The sequence below is a fragment of the Buteo buteo genome, chromosome 13 (assembly GCF_964188355.1).
Source record: "Buteo buteo chromosome 13, bButBut1.hap1.1, whole genome shotgun sequence".
In the NCBI taxonomy this organism is placed as follows: Eukaryota; Metazoa; Chordata; class Aves; order Accipitriformes; family Accipitridae; genus Buteo; species Buteo buteo.
Window position 1 is genome coordinate 13,258,295 of NC_134183.1, and position 27,482 is coordinate 13,285,776.

General features: G+C 45.3%; 1 protein-coding gene and 1 long non-coding RNA gene across 3 annotated transcripts in view; one reads left to right on the plus strand and one right to left on the minus strand.

Annotated features, from left to right (window-relative positions):
* The window catches only part of LOC142038901 (uncharacterized), a 92,230-nt gene that overhangs the window by 29,151 nt on the left and 35,597 nt on the right, over window positions 1–27,482 (plus strand). Inside the window, exons 3-4 of one of the 2 annotated variants that reach the window (XR_012652723.1) lie at window positions 25,229–25,313; window positions 25,402–25,440. This is a non-coding gene — a long non-coding RNA (uncharacterized LOC142038901). The remainder of the gene's footprint in view (window positions 1–25,228; window positions 25,314–25,401; window positions 25,441–27,482) is intronic. The other variant, XR_012652722.1, reaches the window with a different exon arrangement.
* On the minus strand, window positions 9,751–27,305 carry LOC142038895 (myosin heavy chain, skeletal muscle, adult-like). Its single transcript, XM_075044823.1, has 38 exons — window positions 27,084–27,305; window positions 26,851–26,994; window positions 26,601–26,757; window positions 23,315–23,342; window positions 23,105–23,216; window positions 22,814–22,906; window positions 22,620–22,683; window positions 22,429–22,527; window positions 22,219–22,322; window positions 21,981–22,119; window positions 21,204–21,322; window positions 20,956–21,105; window positions 19,971–20,141; window positions 19,015–19,324; window positions 18,792–18,859; window positions 18,444–18,531; window positions 18,232–18,349; window positions 17,771–17,894; window positions 17,552–17,688; window positions 17,192–17,447; window positions 16,189–16,431; window positions 15,781–15,957; window positions 15,549–15,694; window positions 15,371–15,461; window positions 14,892–15,281; window positions 14,611–14,737; window positions 14,313–14,431; window positions 13,664–13,860; window positions 13,068–13,251; window positions 12,816–12,981; window positions 12,520–12,644; window positions 12,051–12,359; window positions 11,747–11,950; window positions 11,352–11,477; window positions 11,087–11,257; window positions 10,896–11,000; window positions 10,657–10,752; window positions 9,751–10,047 (listed from the first exon to the last, which is right to left on the minus strand). Exons 1-38 carry the CDS (start codon window positions 27,288–27,290, stop codon window positions 9,892–9,894), a joined length of 5,820 nt encoding a protein of 1,939 aa, XP_074900924.1. The 5' UTR covers window positions 27,291–27,305; the 3' UTR covers window positions 9,751–9,891.

Here is a 27,482-nt window from a genome sequence, read left to right on the forward strand (position 1 = left end):
GTCAGTGAGTGAACAGCTTTATGTGAAAGAGAGGAAATCTCTCACACTTTGATCTCTTCAAATATTTACGTAGATAAAAACAAGTCAAAAGTTGGTTTTAAACTTTGCAGTCTTGGCTGAAAATACTTGTATGTTTTTCTGATATTAATCCTTAGACATCTAGCTATGTAACAAAGTATAGAACAGTTCTTCAGTTTTTCAGTATTGTAGTACAGTTTAGCAGTATTACTTCAACTTTGTGAACTCTAGTGATTTTGGACATTCCCATAGCAGAGACTTCATATTAAATAAGTCTCTGATTATTTTTTTTTAATACTACCCAAAAGTCTCTGAGATACTTCCTTGTCTGATAGCAAATAGTGGCTTTTCACTGGAAAATTTACTTGCTATGGACAATTCATCTTGCATTGTGACAGATATAAATGTCACTATTGCCTAGTCTGCTTTCTAGAAATCTTAAACTGTTGGATTTCTTCCTGTTCCTTGAAAGTTGGTAAATTTTGTTATTAATTCTGGTGGCAGAGGCTGGAAGTCAGTCACTGCTGTTTGGAAACATTGCAACTCATTTTGTGTTGCACAGATATCCAGAGACAATATGCAAGCTGAAGGAAAAAATGCTGCCTTCAAACCTAGAATAAAATCACTGGTGATAGAGACAGTCCCTGATCAAAATGGATATCCAAGGCTTATAGGAACTTAAATGGAATAAAAAGGTATATGCTTTGCCCAGAAGTTCACAGGAGCCATACACTTACCTTGAAATTTTCTGTCAATACTGGGCACAGCACTCCAAACAGACTTTTATAGAGTCTGGTATGCAAATGCTCTGGATGTTTCCTTTTCCTTCAGTCAAAATATATTTTGGCAAACCATCTTTGGCAAAACATTGTCTGGCAAACTTAACTAATGGCATAATTGTCATTTGATTTGACTAGATATAATTAGAAATGTTTTACATCTTACCATTCCTGTGGATACATTTCCTATAAATAGTCTGACAGGGCTATTAATAAGGGAATCTTGACTAGTCAAGGCACTTAAAGAACTTGGATGTAGAATTTACAGGTTCCTCTACTGTGTCTACTGATAACTTGATCTTTGACCCAGATGAGATTCTTCAGCATTTCTGTACTGCAACTATTCCAGACGTAAAATGGGAATAATACGATATATCTTGTGCACATGGTCCTGTGAATTTAGGGATTGCCTTTACAGCATTAGAAAAGAAAATTTTACAGAAGACAAATCATGACTAAATGTCATTCAGTAATTCACTATATGTTATATTGAAAAGGGGAAAACCAAACACATATTGTGGGCCATGACTTTGACTGCAACAGCACTAGATACAAAGAGACAGCAAGTCAGAATACAAGTTCATGTTTGGACACACAATTCGTGCTGAGTGTAGAAGGTGACTCCTTAGCTGTAAAAAGAAACAAATATCTATGCAAGTAAATCTGCACTTGGTATTTTGCAGAAAATGAAAAATTCAAAATGTGCATACTAGAGGACTATTCACTATTGCTGTAGTCAGTCATAACTGATATTACAGAATGGTCTTACCTAGACTTAAACAAACAAAATAATCATGGTACCTCATACCTGAAAACAAGAAAATTATACTGCTTTTTTCCAAAATATTTCTGGTTTTCAAAGATTCAGTGTTTTTGCTACAGACCTTATATAGAAGAAACGTGTGATGTTTAATTACTAGCACTTTTATTAATAGGGAAGTTATTCATAGTCAAAGTTATTTCTGTTTCACAACCTTTATTAAAGATACTCTAAAGGTTAAGACAGACAAACATGCAAAAGTAACCTAGACCAGGAAATGCCTTCAACCCCAAATATATACATATTCAATAAATATACAGTGATATTTCCCATTTCCCCTCACACAAACAAGAAGTGTTAACATGCCTTAAAGACCTTAAGCCTGTATCAACAATATGCATGTGTACCCACTGTCAACATGCATCAAGCAATATCCTCAACCAAGTCAGGAAGCAGGGGAGGTCCCTGTAGCCCTTCACTACCTACGACTCCAAAAAACCCCAACCCCTCCACCCAAACTCAGCTATACACATAATCACACACACAGCATATAGTCTGAGATCCTCTGCACTTGGCTACTGCACTCAGTCCAGCACTCCCAACCCATCCCAAATATCTCGCACACTTACACATTCATACAGTTCCAGCCACAAAAACTATCAACACAGTGCTGCCTGTATCAGGCCACTAGAGGTGGTAGGCAGTCCTGTACAATGCTGATACTCTGAGAAAGGGGGAATCTGCCGGTAGTCCTGGAGAGTGACTGATCTAGTTCTAGGAAAAGGGCACTGTCACTTGAGCTGCTTTAAACACCGTCAGTTCTAAACACACCCTTCTCTTGGTTGTTGGCATTTTGGTTATTAAAAGAGCTCAGTGCATAAAGCTCAGTGAATAACACAGGGGCAAGGTCAGAAAAATGATGCCTGTGATCCAAAGCAACATCCAGCATCAAGCACTGGCCTGTGCATGAAGAGCATTTTCCAAGGAGGGCTCTGGCACCGCAGCACCCACTGTTTTGGCGTTCAAACCCAGAGCTCACCCCTGGGCTCCCTGCGCAGGGCATGGGGAGGCTGATGGAAACACCCTGTGCCCTGCCCAGGAGGAGCCCAGAGACAACCAGTGGGAAGTGGTGAGCGCAGGTGTGCACCTGAAGTCTTGCCTCTCTGGGCATTTGTGACTCCCATGGACATGCAGAAGGTAGAGGATAGAATCACAGAATGGTTTGGGTTGGAAGGCACCTTAAAAAGATCATCTAGTGCAACACCCCCTGCCGTGGGCGGGGATATCTTTGACTGGATCAGGTTGCTCAAAGCCCCATCCGACCTGAGCTTGAACACTTCCAATGATGGGGCATTCCCAAATTCTGGGGCCAATCTGTTCCTGCGTCTCACCAGCCTCATCTTAAAAAATGTCTCCCTTAAATCCAGCCAGAATCTACCTTCTTCAGTTTAAAAACTTTGCCCCTTGTCCTGTCGCTACAGGCCTTGCTAAAAAGTCCTTCTCCATCTTTCTTATAAGCCTCCTTTAAATATTGAAAGGATGCGATACGGTCTCCTCAGAGCCTTCTCATCTCCAGGCTGAGCAGGCCCAACTCTCTCAGCCTTTCCTCATAGGAGAGGTGCTCCAGTCCTTGGACCATTTTCATGGCCCTCCTCCGCACCTGCTCAAGCAGGTCCATGTCTTCCTCGCATGGGGGGCCCCAGAGCTGGATACAGGACTCCAGGCGGGGTCTCATGAGAGCAGAGTAAAAGGGGAGAATCACCTCTCTCTGCAGGGTTGCTCTCAATCCAGTCATCCCCCAGTACATACTGATAGTGGGGACTGCCCTGACCCAGGTGCAGGACCTTGCGCTTGGCCTTGTTGAAGTTCATCAGGTTCACATGGGCCCACTCTTCAAGCCCATCAAGGTCCTTCTGGATGGCAGCCCTTCCCACTGGTGTATCAGCTGCACCACTCAGCTTGGTGTCACCTGCAACCTTGTTGAGGGTGCACTCCATCCTACTGTATACGTCATTAATGAAGATATTAAATAGTATTGATTCTGGTATGAACCCTTGAGCGACACCACTGGTTTCCATTTGGACACTGAGCCTTTGACTGTAACTCTTTTGATGTGGCCATCCAGCCAATTCCTTACCCATCTAACAGTCCCTCCGTCAAAACCATAACTCTCCAATCTAGTGGCAAGAATGTTGTGGGGGACCGTATCAAAGGCCTTACAGAAGTCTGGGTAGATGACATCAGCTTCTCTTCCCTTGTACGCTGATGCAGTCACTCCATCATAGAAGGCCACTAGATTGGTCAGGCACAATTTGCTCTTGGTGAAGCCATGTTGGCTGTCTCTAATCACCTCCCTGTGTTCCATAGACTTCAACATAACTTCCAGGAAGGTCTGTTCCATGATCTTATCAGTCACTGACATGGGGCTGACTAGTTGGTAGTTCTCAGGGTCCTCCTTATTACTCTATTTAAACAATGAGAATAATTCCAAGGATGAAAATAATTCCAGAATTCCTGTATAAGTAATGTGACCCTAACTAACTGTGGGAAGAGTCAAGGAGAGGCAATGAGCCGACGTCCATTCAGATTTAGAAGGAAAAATATTCCAAGAGAAGACCATTGGTAGGCGAGAAGAAGACTAGGAGGTCTGTAAAGGAGAACCCAGAAAACTGAGGCAGCAGCTTCCAGAAAGGAAGACGTGGAAGGCTGCCTGACTGCTCAGAGTGCAGAAGAACTGTAGCACACAACGCACTGTCCCACCTAAACCTGCATGTAGCTGGAAGGTGTTTGAGGAGGTCGTCCTTTGACAGAACGCTTCTCTGGTCAAATGCTAGCAGCAGATATAAATCCACAGCATGAATGCATGCGCTGGCTACCGCTTGAAGAAGAAACTGCAGCTGCAATGGAGCTCTATTTGGAATTTCTGTGCTCAGCATGGAAGTCGACCTCTGTCTATTAATAGCTCTTCATTGATACCTTAGTCCCCAGGTAGACGCCATGGAAGTTAACATAAAGCAGTTACAGGTGTGTGGGCTGTGTTTGGTGTGGTGGAGCAAAACTTACCTTGAAAGGTGACTGCTATTAATCAGGTAATAGGCTGGAGGATTATTGAAAGCAAGCAAAGATGACTTTGGAAAAGCAGTCCCTGTGGGATTTGCAGCATGTTGGTGTTATTACCAGCCATGCCGTCTGGATTAGCAGAGCGTGCCTGTAGGGATCAGTGCGCCCTGTGAGTCACCAGTGGGTCGTGTGACATGTGAGATCTAGCATCAGGCTAATGTGTAGCAAGGCGGACTTGACAGAGAATGCTGGTTGCTGAAGTGGCAGCTACAGCAGAGGTGAGATGTCAGTGTGTCATCAAAGCATCCACAATTCCTTCCTTCCTTCCTTTGTTCCTTCCTTCCTTCCAGATTTTTTATTTTCTATCACAGATCAGATTTCCTACTCACAGGGCTAACGGGATGGTGTCTCTCATGGGTGACGTTGTATGGCACTTCTTAGGTGAAAAAATAAAGACACCGTAAGCTTCAATTCAGTAACGGGTAGGGATTGCATTTGTTCAGCACTGAACCCAAGGTGTGTAGAGGCGAAGCAAAAGCATTTCCAGCATGAGCAGAGACAAAGGATGTTTGAAAACATCCACTGTAAGAAGTGCAGCTTTCAAATGGTGTTGTCAGTTATGCTGCAATTATTTGTTAGGCATACTGAGAGCGATGTCACCAGACCCGATGGGCAGTCTGACAAGGAATGCCCAGCCTCCACTTCAGCAGTGTTTCTTCAGACAGCAGTCCTCTGTGTAAAAGGAGAACTCCCAGGAATGCTAGCCCAAGCTGAACAGAAATGCTGGCACCCTAATCCTTTGGAGGAAAACTCCTCTTCCCTGCCCTTCTGCTGAGACATAGCTGAGAGCTGGAGCCTGCATATGGTACGGACACACTTTCCTCATTAAGAAGCCTGTTTATTCTGCTGATGGGCATTGACTCTTGCAGAATTAAATATGAGGAGTGCTTTCTCCACGCCTAGCATACCATGTCTACTCCATGCAGGTGTTTGTGGGTTATCTGGTTAAGATACATCCTGTCTCAGGATAGCCATGAAAAGACCTGGATGGCCTTTACCATCTCCTCGTGCTGCTTCTCCTCTCAGGGACCAATTTCTGCAGGTCTTTCCTGACCTCACAGCAGGGAAAAGGGAAGTGAATGCATCTTTGCTTTAGGGAGTTTGATTAACAGGTTTTTCTATTGGTCGTGTCTTCTCTTTTCCAGTGGTGACATTCTTACGTGGCTTCCTGCAGCCTGAAAAAGACTGAGCATCTCAGTGGAGAAGGACCAGATTGTCTAACTGAAAAGGGAAACACAGTGGCTGGTAGGACAGGCCTGTCATTTGAAGTCAGGCTGCACTTGAACGAGTGCCTGAGTTGCACAGTTACTCAGACACCTCTTATGTTCTCAGCTAACGTCTCTGGAAGCAGTCGCTGCTGGGCAGTGGGTCCTAGCTGAGAAGGCGACCTTCCAAGTGCCCTTTCCATCACCCATCAAAGCAACCGGATGGCTCCTGCTACAGGGCAGGTGAGGAGGGGAACAGGCCTCATGGGTAAGAACAGGGAAGGAAATGCGTCAGAAATGAAGCAATGATGACAACGTGCCACCAGATAGCCAGCAGCCATAGTGTCAGGGTGCTCTAGCAGTGCTTGCATCCCCTGTCCTGAGGAGATTCCCTGCTCACCCCACTAAAGGCTGCTGGGGACACACCTTTCTCTCCATGAGGCTTGTACTTGGCAAGGTCTGAGTTTAACCTGAGAGATGGGGACATTGTTTGAGCTCTAAGCAAGTAGATTTGGGGAAATGTATCTCATAGCCTCTCCAGCTCGAGCTGCAATGGCCACTTCACTTGGTCCCTGCATTGACAGGCAGCACAGGTGTATATTGCCTCCCTTCCAGTTCAGTCTCTTCAGTTCTCTAAGAAGTGCCTCCAGTTAGCCAGCATCTTGCAGGGTGACTCGTAGGGTCTCAGAGCAGAGCCATGCCGTGACCTCACGCTGCTCTTGGCCTCAGATGTTACCTAAGCTTGGACTTTATCTCTTTAGGCTCCAATTCCAAAGCCTTCCTGTGTGCTGGACTGTATTTCTCACACCTTTCCTAGGAAGGTTCAGTACTGCTATTACTATAGCAATCCAAACATCTCTTACATAAAAAGAGTGGGATTCAACAACTATGTGTTTATTCATGCGTCGCCTTTGGTTACTTCATTTGGTGGGTGTGTTACTACTGGCAGCCTCATTTTCTACCCACAAAATGTATTTGAAGTGGGGGATGCCCTCCATTCTCCCAAATGTTAACAGCTGTTACCCTCAAGTGCTCTCTGAACCTCTGTCTTTCTACACAGCTCTTAGCCTTTGCACCACAGACAGGATTTCTGTGAAGTTGCTATATTCCAGTAGATTTCTTCTCCATGAACATGTCCAAGTGTCTTTTCAATCCATGTAATCCTTTAGTTTGCAGTGACACCGAGTTCCACAGCTTAACTGCATACTTTGTGAAGAACCCATGCGTCTTTGTGGTTTTGAATACCTTGCCTTCAGGTAGTTTCATTTGATTTACACCCACACACACACTCACAAACACACACTGTTCTCCACCATCTGCCCTCTGCACTCTCCTGTTTCTTTTAATGCCAGAGCCGGTTGGAACATTGGTCCTGTCAAGCCTCTCCACACTGTGCTGATTTTACAGTTCTGCTTTGTATGCCCACTCAGTTCTTTCCCACCTGAAGTCTCTGGATTTGTTTAATTGGTCCTCCTGTGGAAGCCCCTCCATGTGTCTGATCACCTTTATTGCCTTTGGAATCATAATTCCTTGCAAATTCAGTTTGTCTCTTTTTCTACCACTGCTGAGAAATGAGTGGATATTTTCACACAGTTACACAGCATACATGGAAGACCTTGCTCCTGACGGGTAATTGTCGGCTCAGAGTCCATCTTTTTATATGTGACACTGCATTATGTTTCCCCACACATATGGTTCTGTGGTTTTAACTGTATTGAGTTTTGTATGCTATTTCATGGCACTGTTTATTCAGTGGCATGAAGACCTTCTGCATTTCTTAGGTATCGGTCATTGTCCTCACTGCCCAGAACAGCATTATTTTATTGGGAAACATTGTGTTCCTTCCTGTTCAACACCTCTTCAGCTTGGTTTATCAAGAGCTTGAACAACACAGGCCCCAGCACAAATAACTTTTCTTTTTCACTCTGTGTCTTTGAGGATTATTTGTCTGAGTGAGAAGCTTCCTTCTTATCCCATGGCTTCATCGCTTCCATAAAAGCCTTTGTTGGGATAGCTTGCTGAAAGGTTTTGGAAATCCCAGTTGATTATATCAGCTGGATCTCCCTGCCCACGTGCTCATCTACCCTTTCAAAGGTTTCTGTGTTGATTCACATATAAGGCTGACTTGAATTTAATGGAATACTCTCTTTGGAAGGACATAAACTACCTGTCCTCAGTTCCCCATACCAGTTCTTTCCCAGGAGGTGTTACATATTGCGGGTTGGTCCAGTGCTCACTGGGAATTCAGAAGCCGTGGCTGTGACAGTCCTCTGAGCTCTGCCCCAACAGGCAGTGACTGAGACTGAACATGATGGCTTTTTACCCCTGCTCTCAAGTCTTCATTGTCACTTCATGTGGAGCTCTGCTCAGGCTCAGAATCAAGCTGCCATTTGTCTGCCCAGCTTCCTTGTTACTTTTTCTGCACATTGAATGGAAAACCAGTAGGCTAGACTGGAAATGCCAGCTACTAATGAAGACTGCTGTGTTTCCCTTCCACTGATGGGCTGTTGCAGCTGCCTCTTCTCTGCTCACTGTCTGCTGTGACCTCTCTTGCCATAGGATACTGAGAGAAGCTCCTGTTTGAGGCCTTGAGTTTCTACAATACCACTAAGGAAAGCACCACATTCAACAGATGGGATCTCTCAACATGAAAGAAAGATTCCCCCAGGCAGGGTAGTGTTTCAGAAGGTAGTGTGCCAGAGACTCAGCTTTTGTGGACACTGACCTGATTTACAGGAAGAAAAGGAACTACCACAGAACTGTCACCAGCCTTCTCCAGTTTTAGTCCAAGGGGAGATGATACTCTTCACGGTCCCCCTATCTAACTAAATGTCGTGGTTTAAACACAGCCAGCAACTAAGCACCACGCAGCCGCTCACTCACTCCCCCCCCCGCAGTGGGATGGGAGAGAAAATCGGGAAAAGAAGTAAACTCATGGGTTGAGATAAGAACGGTTTGATAGAATAGAAAAGAAGAAACTAATAATAATAATGATAACACTAATAAAATGGCAACAGTAATAATAAAAACATTGGAATGTACAAATGATGCGCAGTCCAATTGCTCACCACCTGCCGACCAACACCCAGCTAGTTCCCAAGTGGCGATTCCCCGCCCCCACTTCCCAGTTCCTATACTAAATGGGACGTCACATGGTATGGAATACCCTGTTGGCCAGTTTGGGTCAGGTGCCCTGGCTGCGTCCTGTGCCAACTTCTTGTGCCCCTCCAGCTTTCTCGCTGGCTGGGCATGAGAAGCTGAAAAATCCTTGACTTTAGTCTAAACACTACTTAGCAACAACTGAAAACATCAGTGTTATCAACATTCTTCGCATACTGAACTCAAAACATAGCACCGTACCAGCTACTAGGAAGACAGTTAACTCTATCCCAGCTGAAACTAGGACACCAAATTAATGAAGCAAACATGGTGGAGGCTAAAGAACACCTTCTGCCAGCTTCCCAAGAAAACATAAACTCTGTTGGTTATCAGCCCTCCACAAATCTTCCTTGGAGAGCGGCCAGCAAAAGGAGCAGCTCACACCTGACATGTTGCGCAACTGGAAACTGATGAGGTGCTGTATGGGTAAATATAACATTAGATGTTGTTTGGGACAGAACAGTAGGAAGGTTGAACTGGCAGGAGTCACTGTCAGGAATTATTGTCCTTAATTTCTCTTCATGTGATGTTAAATTTCTATTCATGCCCCAGTGACTAAGTAATAAAGAAGGGGTAAGTAGTCATGAACCAGATAACAAAAAGCTGTGCCATGACATGGGTACACAGAAGTTATTAGCCAAAGCTGTGCCTAAAAGCTAATGATGATATAGACCTAACCACTAAAAAGACAAACAAAGGAAAACTGGTGCTCATAGTGCATATGCAAAGGCATATACGTTCTTTATTCTCTAGACGTTAACTTGGTTACAAAGACACATTGCAGAAGAAAGCGACTGAGAGGTTCACATTTTGTGCAGCCCTCAGGTCACTTTGCTGCCTCATGACATCCTCACTCTTCCTCTTCTATCTTCTTGCCATGAAACTCCCGACTCTTCGCTCGGAGCTTGTTGACCTGCGACTCTGCAATGTCAGCCCGCTCCTCAGCTTCCTCCAGCTCGTGCTGGATCTTGCGGAACTTGGAGAGGTTGACATTGGACAGCTCCTCCTGTGCGGGGAGAGGGAGTTGGTGGTGAGGAGCCCAGGGCAGGGGTGTCACTCCTCCTGCACCTTGGCCTTGCAGGGCTGTGGCTCTTCCACCCCACTCCCACCGCTGATTACACGTAAGCCTCCCACAGACCTCCTCATCCTCCCTTATTCAGGACCCCACTGTGACAAGCTTCGCCAGTACTATGTCACTCTTGAGGAGCAACTTTGTCACTTGGATTTGTCATTTGTATACTTATTCTCCCACTACTTGATGCCCAGCTATCGGTGCGACTTATTGGGTTGAGAAAGACCCTGATGCCTTCTGCTGTTGATTACTAGCAGAGATTCATGAACTCAGTTAACTTCAGTCAGTGGATGTAGCCCCTGGGTTTGTTTAGTCTGACGTCCTGTATAAAACAGGCTGCAGAATTTCCCTCAGTTCATCACTGACTGCTGCAGGGTACCCAGAACTCAGCAAGGCCTCATGACACCATAGAAAATGATGTGGCCAAGACTGTTGTGTCTTGGGAGATTCTTTCATGCCCCTTTCCTGCTATTCATACTCATCTCAATGAGCGTGCTGCCCCAATGGAAGGTGGCTCTTGCCCATTCTTCGAGCAATACTTACAGCCTCCTCAGCTTGTCTCTTGTAGGATTTCACCTTCATTTGCAGCTTGTCCACCAGATCCTGCAGCCTGAGAATATTCTTACGGTCTTCCTCAGACTGGAGTGGTTGGCAAGCAGGAAAGAGAATGAAGTGTTGGTTCTGCATCATGTGAGGTTAACAGTTCCCCTTGGGGATGGTGTGCACAAAATCTGACTTGCTGTGAGAAAACTCTGTCAGCCTAAGGTGGCCTCCTGCCTTACCTGGTAGGTCAGCTCCTTCACCCTCCTCTCGTACTTGCGCACACCCTTCACGGCTTCAGCGCTGCGCTTCTGCTCAGCATCAACCTCCCCCTCCAGCTCCCGCACCTGCAATGAGCACCCCATCTTTGGAGCTTCCCTGCTGGCTACTTACGTGACGTGCTCACTCATGCACAAAGAAAAGCCCTACGCACTCTGGCCTCCAGCTTCTGGATTTGCTTCTTGCCTCCCTTCAGGGCCAACTGCTCGGCTTCATCCAGACGGTGCTGCAGGTCCTTCACCGTCTGGTCCAGGTTCTTCTTCATCCTCTCCAGGTGGGCGCTGGTGTCCTGCTCCTTCTTCAGCTCTTCTGCCATCATGGCCGCCTGATGAGAGCAAAAGGTCAAAGCCATTTTCAGGCTCGAGATGTTCTGGGAACTACACATCCACCGTCAGCAGTGAAAGGAGCCCCCGACTCACATCTGTGATGGCCTTCTTGGCCTTCTCTTCAGCATTGCGGGCTTCCTGGATCGTTTCCTCCATTTCACCCTGAATTTGGGCAATGTCTGTTTCCAGCTTCTTCTTGGTGTTGATCAAGCTGGTGTTCTGTGCAACAGGAAAGACATGATTTGAACTTTTAGACCTCATACCTCCACATAAAGAGCTAAAAGTGTGAGTATTGTTTACTAAAGTCTTTAATGCAAGAGTCCTCTTTAGAGCCGTAGCAGCAAACCAGACATGGGTGGCTGGCTGGATTGGCCATATTACAGCATAGCTCTTCAAGTGTTTACATAGTAATCACATGCACGATGCATAGCAATCGCATTCTGTGTTGTCCCTTGTTAATGGGATTAGTTTCAAGGAGCATGCCTGACCTGGGTATGGAGGAGCTGCACACGTTCAGTGGCATCCATCAGTTCCTGCTCAGCCACTTTCCTCGACCGCTCCGTCTGCTCCAGGGCCGCCCGTAGCTCCTCAACTTCAGCCTGCAACAGGTTTGCTCTGCGCTCCACCATGGCCACCTGCTCCTTCAGGTCCTCCTGTGTCCTGAGAGCATCGTCCAAGTGTATCTGGGTATCCTGTAAAAGAGGCAAAAGAATTTGCAAGGTGGCAGTGTGTGCTTGGGTGCCAAAAATGTCAGCAAAGGCTCTTCTCTTTCTGTAGCTTTGCTGAACAGACCTTGAGCACTGCCTGTGTGTTTCTCAGGTTCTTTTGTGCCTCTGCAGCCACGCGGTTGGCATGGCTTAGCTGAATCTCCATTTCATTCAGGTCCCCCTCCATCTTCTTCTTCAGACGCAGGGCTTCATTCCTGCTCCTGATCTCAGCATCCAGGCTGCTCTGCATGGACTCCACAATTCTGAGGTGGTTTCTCTTCATTTGGTCAATCTCCTCATCTTTCTCTGCTATCTTCCTGTCAATCTCAGACTTCACCTGGTTGAGCTCAAGCTGGAGGCGCAGGATCTTCCCCTCTTCATGTTCCAGGGAAGCCTGGACAAGTCAGCAGGAACAGTGACTTAAACTACTGCTTCCTTTCTACGTAATCTCTTATACAGTACTTCACAAAATCTAGGCTTGCTTTCCTGACATTTCTGCAGATAAATACTCCCATACTTTCAGTCTGGACACCATTTATTAACACTGTGTATACCTCAGCTTCCTCCAGGGAGGCTTGGAGTTCATATTTCTCCTGCTCAATCTGCTTCTTGACTTTCTCCAGCTCATGAATCGCCTTTCCTCCCTCGGCAATCTGCTCCGTGAGGTCGGAAATCTCCTCTGTGGGAGCAAAGAGCAACAGCATGGTCAGGCACAGAGCAGAATGCACAGGGCCCTGCCACACCAAGGTGACAGGCAGCTTTGCCAACCTGCAGGCGCAGACCCATACGGAAAGGTGGTAGTGCTGGATAGCAAGAAAGCTCAGCCAGGAGCAGAGGGCCAGGGACTTACGCTGCAAGTTCTTGTTCTCACGCTTCAGCGTTTCCAGGTGGTCCAAGGACTCCTCATAGGCATTCTTCATCTTAAACAGCTCTGTGCTGAGAGATCGAGACTCCTTCTGGGAGGCTTCCAGCTCAGCCTGCGTTTCCTCGTACTTCTGCTTCCATTCTGCCAGGATCTGAAGAGAAACAGGACCTCAGTGTGGATGTGGCAATCAGGAGGGGATGCTCTGCCCAGGAACCCCAGGCCTGGAGACCAAAAGACCTTGTCAAAGTTCCTCTGCTTCTTATCCAGAGCTGCGCAGGCAGCATTTGATCGCTCAACTTCAATCATTAGGTCCTCCACTTCATTCTGCAGCCTCTGCTTTGTCTTTTCCAGGGAGGCACATTTGGCATTTACAGCTTCGACATGTTCTTCTGCATCCTGCAGGCGCTGTGCCAGCTTCTTCCTGGGAGGAGATAAGCTCAGCTCTGGGTTAGAGTTTAGAGGGGAGCCAATTTTGCACTGTTCATGAGATGGCAGCTGGCCACTTTGGGGGCTTTGAGCCTGGCGTTTTTCACAGTGTTTTTTCTGTTCCAAGATTGCATGCAGCCTAAATGGTCTATCACTTCTGTGTCCTACCAAATACTGAGTATTTGGCCTGTCTTAGCCTTTCTAGCCCTAAAGGCTACCTTTGTCCTTCCAATCTGCACTTTTTCCACAGCATGCTTTTCCCCTCCCTCCCTCTCTCCCCTCTACCACAAAGACAATATAACCCTGCCTTTGTACTACCCTTGTCCTAACCCACTCTCAGAGACTCCAGTTCCCCTTGACAGTCTCAGTCTTCTCCAGCCACTCGACATCCCACATTCCTCACGTACTTGGCCTCCTCCAGCTCCTCCGTGCGCTGAATAGCATCCGTCTCGTATTTGGTTCTCCACTGGGCCACTTCGCTGTTGGCCTTGGACAGGGCACGCTGCAGCTCCCCCTTGGCTTCCTGCTCCTCCTCATATTGTTCCCGGAGCAAGTCACAGTCGTGGCGAGCAGACTGCAAGGCGTGGGCCAGGGCGTTCTTGGCCTGTGGGGACATTGGAATTGGTAACCTCGATACTTGTCTTGAGATGCCTCTTGACAGTAAAATTAGAACAAAACTCTAATTAGGCAAATGCAAAGCTGGGAGCTGATGAAGCCTTCATCAATGTATTCTGGAGGATCAGGATGTGTTAGTGACAGTTACTGGGGACAGTAAATCTGCTGTTCCTGTCAATGTTTCGAAGTATGTGTCTGAATCCTGTCTCAGAGAGTATCGTCAGCATCTCCTGACAGCCTTGTGGATGACTTCCTCTAGCATGACAATCATTACGCTTCCTTCCCTCTCTAGCTTATGAGTGGGGATATGTGCATTACTGGTGTTCCCTCCAGTACTACATGTGGTTGGGGAAAGATTGTTGAACCAATCTTGGATCAGACAGGATTCTCCGAACGCTTTTAGGGATGATGTAGGTTGTGGACAGTAGGGTACTTCCAGACCTTTGTTTCTTCCTCTAGATGTCTCTTGAGTTCCTCAATCTGTTGGGTAAATCCTTGCTTGCCCCTAGACAGCTGAGAAATCAGAGCATCTTTTTCCTCCACCTGGCGTGAATATTCCCCTGGGAAGGGTAAAGTAAAAAAAGGTAACTAGACTACTAACAATATGACAGTTTCTGCCTGTAAACCCGCGTAGTCAGAAGTGGCCTGGAGAGGTTATACCAGTTGTCACTTTGTACCCTCTCGTATGCTCAAGGCATGCAGATCCTCCTATTACCCCTCAGGAAAGAGGATGTCTCACCTGATTCTGTCTGCAGACGAGCTCTTTGAGTATTGAGGTCATTGATCATGCGCTGATTCTGCTCCTCCTTAGTTTTAAGCTCACTCAGCTGATCCTCCAGAGTGCGGCACATCTTCTCCAGATTTGCCTAGATAGCAAACACAAGGAAGGAAAGGAGATGAACACCTGCACTCTGCCTTATTCTCACAGCAGGAATTTTTTTTTTATGAGAAAGTGGCCGGTAGGCATAGCCTATGTGCCATACCTTGGCCCTGTGAGCATGTCCTACTGCAACTCTATACCTTGGCTTTGGAGACAGACTCCATGTTACTGGCCAAGTCATCAATCTCCATCTTCAGCTCACTCTTCTCCTTCTCCAGCTTCTGCTTCACTCGCTGCAGGTTGTCAATCTGCTCCCCAAGCTCAGCTGTGCTGTCCGCGTGCTTCTTCCGCAGGGCGGCAGCTGTGGCTTCGTGCTGCAGCGTGGCCTCTTCGAGGTCACGGCGCATCTTCTGAAATTCTGCCTCACGCTTCTTGTTCATCTCAATCTGAGCTGTGGTAGCCCCTCCTGCTTCTTCCAGGCGCTCACTGATCTCCTCTAGCTCCCTCGAGAGGTCAGCCCGATGCTTCTCGGCTTTTGCCCGAGAGGTTCGCTCTGCCTCAATTTCCTCCTCCAGTTCCTCAATACGAGCCTGGGGAACATTAGGAGACCCTTCACACCCATGCCCTCCTCCTACCTGACCTGAGACTGGGTGAGAGAGGGGAAGGAACAAAGACTTGCCTGCAGCTCCTTGATCTTCTTCTGTAATTGCATGCCCAGGGCTTGCTCATCCTCAATTTTGCTCTGGATCTGGCTGATTTCAAAGTCTTTCCTTTGGGCAAAGCAAACCATGTCAGAGCTCAAAGCAAACAGACAGGTGCACCAGCACAGCACCCAGGTGCCCCACAGCCCCACTTACTTCTTCAGCTTCTCATCCAGCTGCTGCTTATCGTTTTCCAAATCCATTATGCTGTCATGGGCCAGCTTCAGGTCTCCCTCGAGTTTCCTCTTAGCTCTCTCAAGGTCCATGCGCAGTTTCTTCTCTTGCTCCAGGGACCCTTCCAGCTAAAATAAACAAGACCATCAGTGCTCTGCTGGCTATGCTTTCCTCTACAAGTTTTTCTTTTTCATTGAGCTGCACATGTGCTTACGTCATCCACTTGCTGCTCCAGCTTGGTTTTAGCTTTGGTCAGCGTATTGACTTTGTCCTCTTCTACCTGCAGGTCATCCAGTGTCTGCTGATGGGCCTCTTGGAGGGCTTTCTTCTCTTTTGTCAGCTTGGCAATGGTCTCGTCCAGGGCTGCCATCTCCTCTGTGAGGTTTTTCACCTGTTGATTGTAAGAAAGTGCCAAAAGTCTGTGTAGAAGACTTGACTGCTTAGTGCAACGACCTTTTCAATTTGCAGTGCTTAGCCAGAAGCTTGTTTTTCATTTGGGCTGCCTCGCTGCCCCGCTGTGAGGCTCCTGATATGTTCCAAACCTAGCTTTGTTCTGAGGATACCAGGCTGATGTGGGAGGCATCTGTCCCTTCACCCTTTATGTGACCCCCTGTGTGTGTACCTTGTTTTCAGTGGCATGCTTTTCCTTCTCCACTTTGGCCAGCGTTAACTCGAGGTCATCAATATCTTTCTTCAGCTCTGAACATTCATCCTCCAGTTTTCTCTTCTTGGCTGTCAGCTCGGCATTGATTTCCTCCTCATCTTCAGCCCTTTCAGTCACCTCCTTAATTTTGGCTTCCAGCTGGATTTTGGTTTTGATGAGCTGGTCACATCTTTCCTCAGCATCAGCCAAGCTATCTGCCTCCTGGTGAGGAGACACAAATTTTTAGGAGTTGTAATGTTTTGAAGTTTCTCTGCTCTGTCTGTTGTATCACTGAGTAGGTGTGTATTATAATGGGTGCTGAACCTGGCCTTCCACTCCAGCAACTGGAAGATCTTGCCCGGTGTCTACCAGGAAAGCTTGTCATCTGGAATCAACATTGATGCCAGATTTTTTGTGTCTCTAAAAATGCCTCATAGAGAGGGTAGCTTTTTCTGTTTAATTCACTCATCGTGAACCTCATAATATTTGGGGAGTAAAGGCTTTGTGAGAATAATTTAGTGGAGCAAGCGGTGTTTTGTTTGGTGTGAAGAAACTGCCTTTTCCTAACTGAGTTTGAATGGAAACTGTCCATGTTTCTGAAAGTAATCAAGGCCGCCTAGTATTGCTGGACGTAGGAAAAGTGGGTCCTTCTCAGGTTTGCCTTTACTCCGTTAGACAGATACACTGCTTTGAAAGGTGAGTAGATGGAGATACTTCCCTTCCAGTTCAGAGCTCTCTGCTGTGGATTACATGTTACATGGCTCTTTCCTCAGACAGCAGGAATGCCGAGTCTCATGTGGGGCTGCCATGAGCCTCACCATGCCCCTGCCAGTGCCTGTTTACTCAGAGTGCCTTAGAGTGTGTGATTTAGACTGTTTTCTACTGCACGGTAGTCAGCTTCCTGCAAGTCTCTGCTTAGGGTAAGAAGCGTTCTGACTGTGTAATCTTCTTTTCCCAGGGACAAATGAATGGTGATACTCACTGCCTGGACTTGGAGCTGCAGGTCATTTTTCTCCTGCAGTAAGGTCACCATTTTCTCCTCCAGCTCTTTCCTCTTTGCCTCAGACTTTGCAAGCTCTTCCTTGGTTTTCTCAAACTCTTGTTTCATGTTGGCCATCTCCTTCTCAGATTCTGCACTCTTCAGCAAGGGCTTGATCTTAAAGAACAGCTTCATCCAGGGCCAGTGCTTGACATTCATGAATGCACGAACATTATACTGGATACAGAAAATGGAGTCTCTGAAATAAAAAGCACATGGCTATTGCATACTTTGTGTTGAATGAATTTAGACTCCATTAGTCAAGACCCATGCGAACATGATCCATGGGTGAGAAATGTCTACCTCCTCTCCACCATTCTCCGATACTCCACTCTCATCAGGAAGCCCCTGCACCTGGCTTGTGTCATGGTCATAATCTCTGTTAGTTTCTCATCTCTCATCTCCTCCAGAAGACCTACCAGCCCAGCTTTGAAGAACACCTTAAGAAACAGAACATTGTAGCACATGAGCCTCAGTGCATAACAGAGGCACACAGTGTTTGAACACAGGACTTGTTCCTACCTTGGTGTGACCAAATCTGTACTGGGTGTGGTCCACATCAATGGACGCAAGAAGCTTCTCTGAAGCCTTCTTGCTGTCCATGAACTGACCTTCTGGAATAGCACTTGCATTAAGAACTCTGTATCTGTAGGAGAAAGCAGAACATGAAGAAATCTACATTACTGGAACCACCAGTGCAACTGAACGCCACAAGTTTCTCAGCAACAGCTGACTGTCTGACCGAGTAATGTCATGTATTAGAGACAGTCCATTCTTTCAAGATAGTGTCAGTGAAGATTTCATACTGTTACCTCAGAGTCCAAGGGAGTCCTGATCATCAACATAAAATCAATCAACAACTCACAATAAAACATGTCTATGTTACTACGTAGGTCCTTTTTGAAATATAATGTTTCAAGTTTCTTAAGGTACTCAGTCTATATAGTTTGTTCTGAATGGGGAGAAAGATGGAGCACTCTTACCTTTGTTTGAAGTCAGCGTACAGGACTCTGCTGGGGAATCCTTTCCTGCAAATTCTGATCCCTTCCAGCACACCATTGCATCGCAGCTGATGCAGCACCAGCTCATGCTCCATGGCACCTAACAGATACCACCATTAGTGACTACCCTATTGTCTGATACTCAGGAGAAGAGCTTTTGTGCCTTGAGTTTTCCTCCTATTGCATCTCCTTACCAGGTGTTTTTGTTTCATTTGGGATGATGCATCGTACAAAATGGGGGTGAGTGCTGCGTAGATTTGTCATCAGCTTGTTTAAATTCTCCTGTGAGATTACAAGGTCAAGTTTAGATTAAAGTTTGTAAGCACTGCATGGCTATATATGATGTACATATAAAAACTGAATCTTTCAGTGTCTTGACCTATCAGAAATGCATGTTTATGATGGTGTAAACCTGCTTCAATACATAAAAATCGGAGTCCGCTCAGGGAATTACACAGCTGTTTTCTTACAGCAATTCTACACAACTCATATATTATTTCAGGGGGTATTTTTAATAATGAGGTAATGAATTCTGCCCTTACCCGGAAAAGAGCTGAGACAGTCTGGAAAGAAGAACCCTTCTTCTTCCCTCCCTTTTTGCCACCAGCCTCTGCAAATGGAAGAAAAGAAAAAAAAGTATTAAAATATGGATATTGTATAATGGAGACTACAGAACACAAAACAACTTTAAATGTTTAGTGTTTACTGCTTTAATTCTGTGTCAACATTGTCCCACACTCAAAATACAATTTTCACAGAGCTGACCTGCATCTGCTCCACCATAGTTGGCAAAGAGTAAGGCCAGTGTCTTCACAGATGATTTCTGGTACAACCCAATGACAGTTTCATTCAGGGGGTCTTTGTTCTTCTCCAGCCAGCCAGTGATGTTGTAGTCTACTGTGCCAGCATAGTGTATCAGGGAGAAGTGGGCCTCAGCCTTGCCTTTGGTAGGCTTGGGCTTCTGGAAGTTGCTGGACTTGCCCAGGTGCTGGTCATAGAGCTTGTTCTTGAAAGAGGTGTCAGTTGCCTTGGGAAACATGCACTCCTCTTCCAGGATGGAGAAGATGCCCATGGGCTGGAAGGTACCACAAGAAGTGACAGCGAAAAATGATAATGATGTGAAGCATGTGTTACCAACATCAAAGGTACCAGTGTGTTACTGGTAGCATCTCAGCCTGGATAAGGGCCTAAGTTTGTCACGAGTTGCCCTCAGCCAGGGAGCTTAGTTCTGCCTTCCCTTGCCTTCCTGCAGCCTGTCTTCATGGAACTGGTAAGAATGTCTGTCTGGTTCAGGTTAGAGTTGGGAGTAGAATTGGAGGGAGAAGTGGTAAAGAGGAAAATAATTGGGAAGATAGCTACAGGAGACCCAGCTGTTATGGAAAGTCAGGCCAGGTGACATTTATTTCCCAAATTTGTGTGGGGAGTTCTGATTTGGGTCTTCAGAGGAAAAAGGAAAGGAGAGTGACTCCAGTTTGTTTTAAAGAAGTCTGTTGGTGGGAGTCCAGGCTCTCTTTTCCATGCTTGAAGACCAGGTAATGCAGGATTCATGACAGAGATTTGAGTTTCCTAATTTCTCTTCCCCAGACTAAAATAAATTCCAGTGCAAAATATTTTGTTTCACTGACACTGAATGTCTAGCTGTGAGTTCTTTCTGAGCTGAATCTGGCTCAGTATCATCACAGAATTCCAAGATACATTGTACACTTGTATGGAAAAGGTACCTTCTCAATGAGTTCAATGCAGGCAGCCAAGTCCATCCCAAAGTCAATGAACGTCCATTCAATTCCTTCTTTCTTGTACTCCTCCTGCTCCAGCACGAACATGTGGTGGTTGAAGAACTGTTGCAGTTTCTCATTGGTGAAATTGATGCACAGCTGCTCAAAGCTGTTGAACTGCCCAAAGGAAGGAGAGGTGCACAGGTTCTCAGTGTGGCAAACACCCCAGCGTTTTGCTAGCATTCTCCTAACAGAGCATTCCGCTGTTTGCTGTTCCCCAGCTGAAACACCACTCCTAAGTGTACCGTAACAGTGTGTGTGTTTTCTTAGCAGGGCTTCTATTGTAAAATTCACTGTCCTTGAAGGATTTCATTATTATTACTTTTGAAATCAAGATAAAAGTAACAATTCTCTTTTACTGTGCTACTCAAATCAAATCCTTCAGTAACCCTAGCTACAGCATTGTGTAGGTGTCTCAGCCCTCTGACCTCCCAGAGAGTGGAAACCTCCTCAGTGTCCCACCCAAGAATTTCTCTGCCCTCAGATCAACAATCCAGGGTTTTCTCTGCCCTGACACATAAGTCCTAGCATCATCACTGCATGCATAACACAGGAAACATGCTGTGAACTTTCCCATAGCACTACCCTTTCCTTGGCTCTTCCAAGAGCGTCCATACCTTTGGCCCACATCTGTGTTAGCCATAGTCCCAGAGCTGTCTCTTTGTTTGCAAAGCCTAAGACCTTTGCAAGTTCAAGGGCCTCTGAGACCCTTTGTCAGAAAGCAGAGCTTTCTTCTACCTGTTGACGTTAGAATCAAAGTGTTAGCAAAGCCATTTGAGAGTGCTACTGTGACAGAGAAGAGGGAGGCGTTTCTAGAAAACTGTGGATGAGGAGGATAAACTGAATCTTCTTAAAAAGAAGCATGTTTCTGAGTCCTGATGACCCCTCCATGCCCCTCCCTTGACTATGGTGCCAAATCCTTGTTCCTTACGTCAAAGATCTCAAAGCCAGCAATGTCCAGGACACCAATGAAGTACTGTCTGGGTTGCTTGGTATCCAGCTGTTGGTTGATGCGAATAACCATCCACAAGAACATCTTCTCATAGACAGCTTTTGCCAAGGCACCAACTGCGTTGTTCACCTAAAGTGGAGAAGAAAGGACTGGAGTTACCTCCTAGGGTCAAAGAAGAATGCTCAAGTACTCTTTCAAGCCATGTATTTTCAACCTCCAGATTTTACCTGTTCCACAGTTTGACCTTTGGTCACAAATTCATTCCCAACCTTGACTCGGGGATAACACAGGGCTTTGAGCAGGTCAGCTGAGTTAAGGCCCATGAGGTAGGCAGCCTTGTCAGCCACTAAAGAGGGAGAGAGAGGGAGAGAGAGGGAGAGAGAGAGGCATTTCTCTTTGGACAATGGCTAGAATTTGGTCAGTGTGAACAACTCTGCTCTTCATGTTCTAGAAACAGGAAAGCATTGGTCTGGTCTCATACAGAAGGTCTGGGAAGGAATGTAAATTCTGGAAGCTAATGATGGCCTTCTTTGAAAGCAAGAACAGGTATGGCTTGGATAGGAATAGCGCGAATCTGGAATTTCCCAGAAGAACTCCAAAAGCCTCTGGGAATACATGGGGCATGCATGCAGCACATTCCTTTTCTGTGGAAAGTGGCTTTCTGCATAACAAAGAATAGAGGATTTATTTCACAAAAAATACGATTGCACATCATGGCGACTTAGTGGTTGAAGGTTTTACAGAGAGAGTGGTATCCTGCATCGAAGTTGAAGTTCCCCCTTTCCGGCTTTGTGTGCCTGGGCAGTATCCATTGGATAAAATAATGGTATTTCCCACGATCAAGGAAGCACCTCTGCAGTTACATAGACAATGAACAAAGATGCATTTCCTCAGTGCTTTATGTGGTGACTCAGGGCAGCAAATGCCTGTCTTTGGAGGCTAACATATCATCTCTGCAAACAGAGAAGTTCTTTGAACAAGGCAGTTGCTGAATTTGCTGATACCTTCTGTGCCATCCGGCTCTGCCTGCTCCTCTCGTTGTTTCTGCTTGAATTTCAGGTTCCCGTAGTGCATGACAGCCCCTGTCAGCTTGTAGATGGCAGTCTTTTCATCGGCAGTGAAGCCCAGGATGTCAATGGCACTCTGCAGTTGAAACAATGAATTCAAATACGTGTCCTTAGTAGGTCATCTATGTCACCTTCAAGACATGGACAGTAGGTACCTTTTTCCTGTGTTACTTACATCTGTAGCCATGAGCTCCTCCTGGTCATCAATACTGGGAACAGTGACCTCACCTTGACTCACAAAGTGGAAATCATAAGGGTTGGTGGTAATGAGGAGCATGTCTGAAAGCAGGAAGAGGCAAGGCACAGGCTTAGTTTTGCCAACCAGGTAATAGAGGGAACTGTTGCTCAGTGATCATCCTCAAAAAGACATAATGATCCCTCCTACCAATTAGCTCCGGCTTCTTGTTGGACGTGATTTGATAAAATATGTGGTAGCTTCTTTCTGCCTTGAGCTGGAAAGTGACTCTGGACTTCTCCAGCAGATCTGGAAAGGAAGGTAGAAAGAGTTAGGCACAGGAAGGCACACAGAGGTGGGTCTTTAGGAAGGAATGGGATCAGGCCAGGAGAGTCTCTTACAAGTTTCAATGTCAGCAGAAGCCAGTTTGCCTGTAGCTCCGAAGTGGATTCTGATGAATTTGCCCTGTTAAGGAGAAGCAGCAGCATTTCAGCCTGGATGGGTTCCCTTGACATCTCCTTTATGTGGAATACTGCCAGGGCCATCACTTATCTTGTAATGAGAGGGAGAGATTTTGTCCAAAGCCACAACTTACAAAGCGTGAGGAGTTGTCATTCCTCACGGTCTTGGCATTTCCAAAGGCCTCCAGCAGTGGGTTGGCGCTGATGATTTGATCCTCAAGCGTTCCCTGCAGGATGATAATTATTGCTGGTTATCCTTTCCAAAAATCATGTCAGGAACAGAGGAGAACATTGATTCAGGCTAGTATCTATTAATTAATGATTTCATTCTCAAGTGTTCCCTACAGGATGGTAATATTCAGTTACAGTGTTTAGCTGACATGGCAATTACCTGCCAAGTGTTCAGTCTGTTCTTCCTGACTCACCTGCATTTTGCCTGACTGCTCCTCCTTCTTCTTCTCCCCACTCGCTGCAATTGTTGCAAAGTACTGGATGACACGCTTTGTGTTCACAGTCTTCCCTGCACCAGATTCTCCGCTGTCAAACCAAAGACAGAAGCAGAGAGCGTGTGGTCAGGCTGGAGGTCCCCTGGCACGGGGCAGCCCAGCGGGGACCTGAGCAGGGAGTGTACATACGTGATCAGGATCGACTGGTTCTCACGATCTGTGAAGGAGGCAGAAACAAAGAGATGATTAGTACGTGTCATGGATATCCTGGATAAAAATATTCCTGGGACTTTTAGAAGATGCACTATCTGTAGGCAGCTCCTTCCTTTCATAAAGCTGTGTGCCTTCACCCCAATTCCTTTTGAACGTTTTAAAGTTGGGAAACTGACATGTCAACACTGATGTGGATGTCAGGTGTAGTATATGTGCTTCTTTTTCTGCCTATTCTCTTCATGTCAAGCTGCTCATCTTCGTTATGAAAAGGATTCCAACTAAGCAGTATTTTTGTAGAGTTACTGATTAATTGAACTATCTGTAAGCTAAAGTGAACGGAGCAGGTGCTTCTCATAAACTTTCTAACATAGGGACAACCACTTCTGACCAGTCCATGGGCCCTCCTAGATGTTTTTTTTCTGTCAGAGGCCAGTTGATTGTTGCCTAAAGAAAATCACAAAAACATCATAAGCATGTAGTAGCCTTTTACCAGCATACTCTCCCATACTCTAGAATATTGAAATTTTGATACTTCCAGAGCTAGATGAGATGGTTTTGTGTGTAATGGCCTGGGCTGAGTTTGCTTTCCAGAATTTTGTCCGGTTGCTTTTTTGATCCATGCTCGGTTCTTTCTGTGTTGCTTCAACTTTTATCACCCGGTCTGCTCTTTTTTTGAACCACTTATTGTGTGAAGGAAAAAAAAAAAACCACAGCTGGTGCTGAGCTTGGTTTTTTGTCTGCTCTTTCCTTGTCTATTCGTCTTCTCCGTGCCATGGATAATTTTATTAAGTAGCACAAATCATTTGTCTAGAGTAACCTGAGCAGATGTCCTGCCATATCTTTCAGAAACCTTTTCATCTTTGTCTTGATCTGTTCCATTTCTACTGTATTCTATTTTGAAAAAGGAAGTGCAGAAATGCATCCAGTACACAAGGTGCAGGCATTCCTTGGGTAACCACCATGATACAATGATATTTTCTCTTTTGGTCTCTATTTCTTGGTCACTGATCTCAACTTGTTATTTTGTAGATTTCTGATCGCTGAGCCAAAATTTTTGAAGCTGTACTAAGGGATATCTATAACAGAAGCAGTAGTTGTCAGCAATGAGCCCATCTTTGGGGTTTTTTTCCTATGTCCATTGTTTTACATTCTTGTTGACCAAACTTTGTTGCCACATCACTGAATAATCATTCGATCATTTAACGTCATAAAGTCCCTCTGAAATTCTTCACTGTTAGACTTCATCTTTACTGGCCTGAAGGACTTAGTCAAATCAGAAAGATTGTCATCATTTCCAGATCATTTAAAAAAATGTTGAACAGCAGAAATCCCAGAACAGATCCCAGTGAGACTTCATTGATAAAATCTTGGCACCATGAAAACTGAAAAAAAAATATTTTTCCCATGTCTTCCTTTCTCTTAACCAGTTCTTTAAGAACCTTCTCAGTTCTATAGCTGGTAGTGAATGTAAGCGTAAAAATTATGTCAAGAATAGCTGCTCTATCAACTGTATTGAAGATCTTTGTTGAATTCATATGGGTTACCTTGACCAGCTCTCCTTTGTTAAAAAACCCCCAGTAGTTTTGTAAGGCAAGACTTCCCTTTAAAATAAATGCATCTTTTTTTCCTGGTAAGTCACATATATTCGCATGCCCAGTAGCTGCCTTGTTTAGAAATTGCTGGCAGTCTGCCTTTTACAAAAATCAAGCTTACCGTTATGTTGTTCCTTAAAACTCCCTCACAACTCTTTTAAAAAGTTAGAGTAACACTTGCCGTTTTCCAGGCAATTGTCAGTGAGAATTTTTGACCTGTAGAGTTCCACTGGCATGCCTGGTTGAATTCTGTCCTGGCAATTTGCTAGTGTTTATTTTGTTGTTGGTTTTCTTTAAGGACACTTCATTCAGAAGAAGTTCCTCTGATGAATCCCACTGTAAGGAGGAGTTCCAGAAATGAGTACTTCCCACACTGCTTTAAGGTAAACAAATGAAAATCCCATTTACTTGTTCTGATCCGACCTTACATTTTCCGAGCTGTCTTTTTAAATTTTGACTGTGTCAGTACAGACTCCACAGACTCATCTTAAGCCCTTCTGCTCCTTATGTGTAAGAAATAAGCATAAGTTTTTATGCATGCTGCAAGTTGTTCTCAAACCTGTAATTTGGCATGCCTTCTTGTGTTTTCACAGTTAACTAGCCAGAGTTATGTTTTGAAGAAAGTCTATGTGTGTTTAATAACCCACCTTAACAGGCTGTGTAGCTGGACTGGCTTTCAGAGAAAGTGCTTTTTGCCAGATGATTTACATTTGTTCTAGGCCTCTGGGATGGTATTTTCCAATAATCTGCATGCCATCTGAAGAGACTAAGCCATTAGGTAACTAACTCCTAGCGGAAAAGTCTGGGTTTGCCTTCACCAAGTTCCTGCACATCTCTTGAAGGTGTCAGCAAGGGTAAATGTATGATGACTTACGTAAATACTGCCAGGATAAGACACAGTAAACAAACATCAATTTATTATTGTCCCATTTTCATAGTATTCTCTTCCAATCAACTTTCTTACCGCTCTGAATACTACAGAAATAAGAGAGGGGGGAACAAGATTTACTTTAAGAAATTAAACTATGCCTCTCTTTGTCTAATATTTTTCTGACTAATCTGCTCTTTCTTGAAAGTCTGGAGATTTAGACAATGCTAGAAAAGTTTTCACTATCCTTCTTCCTTATTGGTTCCATTTATATTAATGAATGGAAAAGAAGAAATTGTTTCTGAGATGGGGGGAGGAAGTATCAATTTTCCCAGCAGGTTTCACTGTAATGTCTAAGACTGCTTCCTGAGTCTTCGTAAAACCACCATAGGAAGCATTGGCTTTGATGTTGAATCTCCTTTCCCTTTACACCCAATCTTGTTTACAGAACTCCACCCTAGTGACTTTCAGTCCTGCAAAGCAAATCATTCAAAGAACAATCCTCTTAGCTAACAAAGCACCAGAACTTTAAAAGTTTATCCAAATTTCTTTGAAGGAAAATCTGACAATGTATTCAGCATTAAACCGTATCCTCCCAAAGATCTTGGACAGTAAAGTCTAATGTTGACTGTTAGAAACATGATCTCAGTGATGGTATCCAGTGAAGAAAATAATTCCAGTGATGAGAGGACTTCTGTCCTCCCAACACCATTACACTGAACTATTTTGCAGTGAAAAGACTTCTTTTCTCCTCTGTGAGTGTTCACAGCCAAATAATTTTAAAGAAAACCAAGGAACTCACCAGTCAGCATGAACTGATAGGCATTGTCAGAGATGGAGAAGATGTGTGGAGGGGCCTCCTGGCGCTTCTTGCCTCGGTAGGCCAACACCACCTCCGGGTTGTACACCGGCAGCCACTTGTAGGGGTTGACAGTGACGCAGAAGAGACCCGAGTAGGTCTGCGAGGAAGGGAGACAGCACGTTGGCTTCCACTTAGCCTGGCAGAGCAGTTCCTCCTAGCTCCCCAGAGGAAGACTGCTGCTGCTACTTACGTAGATCATCCAGGCTGCATAACGCTCTTTGAGGTTGTACAGCACAGCGGGTTCATGGAGGTGGGTCATCATGGCCATGTCCTCGACTTTATCGTACTTGGGAGGGTTCATGGAGAAGATTTGATCTTCCTTCACAGTTAGGGTCTGTCAGGTGAAGAAAGAGATGCACGTACATCAGCTAAGAGCTGAGACTGGGAATTACATACAGTTTTTAAGCCTTGTTTTTTACTCACCTCTCCTGCTTCAGACTTGACCGTGACCTTCCCTGATTCCCTGCTCTGGATTGTCCCTTTCACAAAGGATTCCTTAGGATGCACCACAAAGACGGATGTCTTGGCATCAAAAGGCTTGTTCTGAGCCTCAATTCTCTCCTTTTCCGATTTTCGGAGATAAGGAGCTGCCTCCCCAAAGACAGCCATCTCAGAATCCGGAGAGGTCATGTCTGCAGTTTATTGAAAGCACGTCAACAGAGAACCCTGTGGGAGAAAACAACTGTAGCATTAATACATTATTCATGTACCTTGTTTGCAAGGAGACCTTTTCAAATGTTTTAAAATTAAGCACATACTACAATTGCTAAAATTAGCAAAAATAGCCTTACTCCTCTTTAATGATTTAAACCCAGAAGAGAA

What these genes read in the sequence shown, in the direction of transcription:
- LOC142038895 (XM_075044823.1), bottom strand. Translation starts at nt 27,290, where the DNA reads ATGACCTCTCCGGATTCTGAGATGGCTGTCTTTGGGGAGGCAGCTCCT. An exon ending in CTATCAGTTCATGCTGACTG is followed by an intron (nt 23,343 to 26,600) that starts GTGAGTTCCTTG and finishes CCTCCTTCACAG; the next exon opens with ATCGTGAGAACCAGTCGATC. An exon ending in TGAAGGAGCTGACCTACCAG is followed by an intron (nt 10,753 to 10,895) that starts GTAAGGCAGGAG and finishes CAACCACTCCAG; the next exon opens with TCTGAGGAAGACCGTAAGAA.